The sequence below is a fragment of the Artibeus jamaicensis genome, unplaced genomic scaffold (assembly GCF_021234435.1).
Source record: "Artibeus jamaicensis isolate MK-2021 breed Jamaican fruit bat unplaced genomic scaffold, CSHL_Jam_final scaffold_11, whole genome shotgun sequence".
NCBI classification, from domain to species: Eukaryota; Metazoa; Chordata; class Mammalia; order Chiroptera; family Phyllostomidae; genus Artibeus; species Artibeus jamaicensis.
Genome location: NW_026522027.1, coordinates 1,416,155 through 1,422,225, shown reverse-complemented (window position 1 = coordinate 1,422,225; position 6,071 = coordinate 1,416,155). Strand labels below are relative to the sequence as shown.

The 6,071-nt window shown below is 39.1% G+C and overlaps 1 protein-coding gene across 1 annotated transcript; it reads right to left on the bottom strand.

The window, feature by feature from the left end:
* Window positions 1-757: 757 nt before the first annotated feature.
* On the bottom strand, window positions 758-5,831 carry LOC119053557 (carcinoembryonic antigen-related cell adhesion molecule 21-like). Its single transcript, XM_037151185.2, has 2 exons — window positions 5,513-5,831; window positions 758-1,041 (listed from the first exon to the last, which is right to left on the bottom strand). The coding sequence occupies exons 1-2, from the start codon at window positions 5,829-5,831 to the stop codon at window positions 758-760; spliced, it is 603 nt and encodes a 200-aa protein (XP_037007080.2).
* Window positions 5,832-6,071: the final 240 nt, after the last annotated feature.

Sequence of the window (6,071 nt, the reverse complement as noted above, 5' to 3'; positions counted from 1 at the left end):
ACCAAATAGTTTGATTAGATAAATGTTTTTTTATAAAACATATAATGAGGATTTTTAACAGCTACTTGAGGTTAGGAATCCTCATCCTCACACTTCACCTCCCTTTCTCAAGTTTTAGGTGATGTCCTCTTCTCCAAGAGGTACCAAAAGACCAAAAAGATTAAACTTGACTCTGTAAAGTGTGAAGTCTTTTCTAATTCCATGCACAAGGTTCTGAACTAGGCCATTTGAGCTAAAGCTTTGGTATTATTACCAAAGTTTCCAATTATATCTTCTTAACAAAAAGAACAGAAATGTACTGGACCAATAGCAATAATTTTATTGATATATAAACAACAGAGACTTTTAGACACAAACAAAATCAGTGTTGATACTCACATGGTGTCCTTGTGTCCATTCCCATTGTCTACAACAGTGTCCCGCTGCCTGCACATGTTTGCATGGAGGAGAGACACTGCTCAGATTCTCTAAGCACTTCACCTGATCCCATTGGTTGTCATATGACCACTGCTCATCCTCTGAGGGACACAGTGCCACCTACACTGTGGACATGGTACACATGAGATCAAACTGAGGTGGGGTTTGGTCTGAAATGTGACTTTAAGGCAAGAATAATGACAATGCTACCTTGGATTTTTAACTGTTTATTGAGTAAATGCAAATTTTTAAGGACTATTCACCTTCAGAATTAATCTATTCTAATAATGCAAGAGAACCTTTTATTTAAAGTATAACAGCATAGAAGGGGAAAGGAGAGTCACTCAAAATTCACATTCAGCTTAAGGGTCACACTTGCAGCAGAACTAATGGGGTTGGAGGCTTTACACTGGTACTTCCCAGCATCTTCCCTCTTGACAGGTTTTATGGTGAGTCTTCGATAGCCCTTGGACAGCTTCATTCGCTGTGTGGACCGCATTTTTTTGCCATTGAAGAACCACTGGATGTTGAGTGCATATGAGGAGTTGCAGGTGAAGACCACAGCATCTTTATTCTCTGTGACTGTGGTGTTGCTGGCTCGGAGGGTGGGCTTTTTCACACGCGCTGTGGAGAAACAGAGAATGTCACTTACTGAGAATGGGCTTGAGACATGGTACCATGCTGCTTCCTCAGAAATCTCAGCCACTCACAGTCCACAGTGAGCTACTTAAAGTTCACCAGAGTAAGGTTCTGACATTTGCAGAAGAACAATTGTGTATATTCAGGTGACAATATGTAAGGAGAGAGCTGTACCTCCTCTCTGACCCCATATAACGTTCAGGTGATTTGTTAACTGTTCTTGCAGACATCTGTGTTGTAGCAGCACACAGATCTTCTTTCCAAGACCCTGTGTCCTATAACCTCATCATCAGGTACAGTTTTTAACTCATGAGCTTTTCTTGATCTTTTTCTAGAATTTTTTTTGAGTTCAAAAAGCATCCTACTACTTATGTAGAATTTTATGTGTGTTGGTGAAGGCAGGCTACCACCTTTGTCCATCTCTACAGCCAAGGGAAGTTCACAGTAAGTGGGAAAGCATTTAGCTTTTGTTAAATAATTTGTTAGGTAACAAAAATGGCCTGATCCTGTCTTCATGACTGTAGACCTGAAGGATTTCTGTCTAAAACATTTTTAAGTCTGAACAAGGTTTTATTTCCTGGCCTACTGATTCAATATCATGTTGAAATTAATCTCTAGAGGGAAGTGGTTATGGTTTAAAAAGAACACTGACTATAGGAATAGAAGAAAACGATACACTAGAATAAAGGCCACACATAAAAGCCCAGAGTTAACCCAATATTCCATGGGGACACTCAAAAAATTTTAGTAATATCATGAAAAAGAAATAGATGCTATAATTCCATATATTCAACAGAGTACTGAAAGTTTTCACCACAACGTTTTTTAAAGAAAATGAAAAATTTGCATCCAAATTGGTGAAAAGGAAAAAAATATCCTTTTTGAAAAGGTATCATAATCTTATATATAGAAAATCATAAAGTTTCTGACACACACAAACACACACACACTTAGAACTAATAAAGAAGGCAAAGTTGCAGGAAATAAAATCAACACTTAAGATCACTTTCTTTTCTTACAACAACAATAAAAAATTTCAAAGCAGAATTTAAAAAATGTTCCATTTGCTATACCATCAAAAGACTATAATAAAAAGGAATAAACTTAATTAATAAGGAAGAACTTGTATACACTGAAAACTACGGAACATTTTTGAAAGAAATTAGACAGAAATAAATAAATAAAACATACACGTTAATTTATTGGAAGACTCCTAGCTATGTGAATATTTGACATAATCACTACCAAAACCTCAAGGTCTTCCTGAAAGAAATAGAAAATTACATCCTACATTTCATAAGAAATTTAAAAGAACCCCAAATTGTTGAAATGGTGTTTAAAAAGAATGCACTAGGAGGTCTCGAGTTTCCTAAGCTCAAAACTTACTGCAGAGCTAAGGTAACAAAAACAGTGTGATGCTGGCATGAAAACTTCTATTCATCAAAGACACGATCAAATGGTGTCAATGAAAAGGTCTAGACTATTCAATGGAGAAAGGACAGACTTTTTAACAATGATGCTGAAAAGGAATATCCACATGCAAATAATAGGCATGGATTGTTGGCTTCTACTACACACAAAAATTAGGTAAAAAATAGATCAAATTGTAAAAGTTAGACCTAAAAGTTTAAAATGCTTAGAAAAAGTATACAAAGAAGCATTATGACATTAAGTTGGCAATGATTTTATGAATATGACACTAAGAATACATGCAAAAACAGACAATTCAAATTTTGTCAAAATAAAAAATTCTCTTGATCAAAAAGCACAACAGATTGAAAGCTGACCTATGAAATGGAGAAAATATTTCACAAATCCTATAAAAAATCAAAGGTTAATGTCTAGAGTACACAAAAGATCTACAACTCTACACAAAGATAAAACAGATAATCTGATTTATAAAGGGACAAATCACTTGAGTAGAATTTTCTCCAGAGAATATATACAAATGGCCAATAGTCACTCAAAAATGATGCTCAATAGCAATATTATTAAATAAAATGAAAATCTAATCTCTCAAGGTCAAATTTGTTGCTTGCGATGCTGGGTGGGGTTAACTTTACTTGGCTTGTAAGAGGAATAATGGCCCTGTGTGGTACCTTTAATTTCCCCAAAAGCTTCCTCAGTCATAGTTGGCAATTCTTATATCTCTGTAACTTGACTCTTTGAAATAATAAGGCAGGTCAATGTGTAACAAAAAATATTTGGGAATATGAGTGCTCAGTGAATGTATGGCCTCCAGCTACAGGTCTGGGGGAAATACAGACTTCCTCAGGTGTTAGTTTAGTATCAGTGTTTGGTTATGGAAAGACATAGGAACAGGAGCCAGAGACACCCCTGCATTTATCTTCATTCTTCACTGACCACCTCAGCTGACTTCCTGGCTCAGCAGAAAGCTTTCCTTCCAGCTGCACAGACTTCTACTGCCCAGCTGAGGTGTGTTTCCATGAGGCACTGTTTCCCAGGACATCCTGGAGACTGGGGTTAGAGCAGAAACAACACTTAAGGATCAGAGGCAACCCAGTGGTAAATTGATTACTCACACCTCTGGAGGAAGAGGTGGGACAGGATTTTTCAGCTGAAGGTGAATGAAATGAGCCAGTGAGCCAATAAATAATAGAGCAAATTTCAATAAATGATTTAGGAAAGAGGAAAAGGGACAGACAGAAGCTGATTATGACAGCAAAATCACATGCTCTGCCCTTGACTGTTAAAATTATTCTGTCTCCTCTGAGGGCAGGTGAGGACTTGGGCAAATGCAAAATGTGTCAGTTAGAGCAAATGGGGAAATTTCACTTCTTTAAATTCTGGTGCCAGTGAGCAATTTGTGTTAGGTGGCCATGAGAAAGAAATTTGGAGAAAACTTAAAATTCTTCTGTATGTGAAAATTATTATCAATAGCCCAGGGCCCAAGTACAATTGCAAAAAGAACTATTTTATTAGAGAAATTAAAAGGATCTGAGATGATGGTCTTTGTTCCGGGAAGCACAGAAAGATTGTCCCCTATGGTGAGCATTCCAAGGTCTCTGAATCCACGTTCCAGCTCTGAAGAAATTTTGGGTCATTCATTCTCTCATTAAATCACCATTTATTTCTTCCTAATATATCAAAAGCAACTGAGTATTTGTTACATGTTAGTTCTAAGCTGGTTTCAGGGGTAGAGTGTGGAATCTGAAGGCAAAGTCCTTTCCTTTATATCTGGTGGGTGTGACTGCACCACAGCAGGAATCAAATAAATGATGTCAAGTCCAGTGCAGGGAGGTGTGGCTGGGCCACCTCAGAGGGAGGCCTGGGTAATCTATGCAGTGACTGTGCCCGTTACTGCAGGCAAATGGATTCTGGAGTAAAATAAATTGTTTCTCCATTTTGCTCACTCCACAAAACAAAGTGTATTCCTGTGAGCTGAGGAGGCCTAGAGAAAAAGTATCTGAACCAATTCATTGGTTTAGGAACCCACAGAGCCCCTCATATGGCCCCTGAGGTAGAGAAATCAAGTCTCTGACTACAAACAGCACTCAAATGACTCTGATAAGCTGCTCATGGATTGTGTGACTTATTTACTGACAGTATCTTTCTGTTTCTCAGTTTATTCTCAATGAATATTTGGCTGCCAGGTTGTAATCACTGTAACTGTAAAATATTTAGAGGATCTGACCTAAATCTTGAAATAGAAGAGCTGCTCCAAGGAGGCACCTCTTATTGATTGACTCCATGAGAGAATCCCCTGGGCTGATCTCTGGTGAATGAGGACTGGTACATCTTTTTTTCTCAGTTTCTTTCTGGAGATGCTGACCTTTTTCTAAACCTTCCTGAGCCCCTGAGGACAGTCAGTTAATATCCAGAGACACTGTCTAACTGTGGCCTCCACACACAGACTCAGGTGACACCAAACTCCATTTCTGCTAAGATGTGCCTCTTGGGCCTGAGCCTGTACTGGTTACTGCTTCAGGAGCCTTGTGACTCATGGTCCCATTAAACTGTTACACACTCAGCCCTTTCAAGGACGCTGAACACAACCTGGAACAAGGATTCCTAGCATTTCTAGAGTCCAGATCTCTGGCTCAGTGTTCTGGGAAAAGGTCACTGAGTTGACCTCTGTATGAATATGAAGAGGCATCTCAGACCATGTTCTGACCTAGTATAGCAGGGTCAGCCTCAGGTCAAGATCATAAGAACATGCTCAGGGGGCTAAACTGAGACTGGTTTCCCTCTGCTGAGTTACTCTCATCAGACTGACCCTTCTGTCTGCAGTGACTGCCTGCAGAGCTGCAAGTTGAGAAGGGAACTGAGATCTTAAGAAGTTTGTCCACACTCTGTGTATCCTGCATTAAATGTCAAAATTGAACCTGAAACAAAATGCAGAAGAGAATGGAGGTAGTATCCAGGGTGTTCAGTCCTGTGTGTGAAATTGGAGTCACCCCACCCGATACCTAGAGGTCAGAAAGCAATCACTCACGGTATACTCTGAGCAGTCCATATCCCATTAATATTTTGGAATTTTTTTGTTCCACTGCTACGGTGTAGATTCCTGAGTCGTGCATGTTGACCTTCTTTATCAGCAAAGAACCATCACTGTTTAGTATTGTATGTCCACTCTCTGGAATTCTTACATTAAAGTTTGGGATTTGTGATAAAAATGCAATTATATGATCTTTGTCCGGAACTTTCCCTCTGTACCATGCAAGGCGTGTTACATCGGGAGGCTTGTTGAGGATACGTAAATGCGCATCCTCCCCTTCGGCAGCATCTTTAATCCATATATCCTTCTGGGCCATGGTGGGCAAGCTCCAGAAGTTTAAGAGTGAGACTAGAAAATAGAAAAGAGAAATTGATCAATATTTGTATCTTTGTATTGGGTTGGAAAGATTGGACCCTGAATCCTGAGAAGGTCTCTTTATCTGTCAGCCTTGGTCTGCATAAGAGTGTCTCCCATGGTCATGGTCAACAGCATTGCCCCCATTACTTCTGAAAGGAACTTCTAGCACCCCTGAAACTGTTACTTTTTCTGTTTCAAC

Coding starts and splice junctions, on each gene's coding strand:
- LOC119053557 (XM_037151185.2), bottom strand. CDS start 5,831: ATGGCCCAGAAGGATATATGGATTAAAGATGCTGCCGAAGGGGAGGAT. Junction 1,042..5,512: donor TGGACTGCTCAGAGTATACC/GTGAGTGATTGC, acceptor GTTTCTCCACAG/CGCGTGTGAAAAAGCCCACC.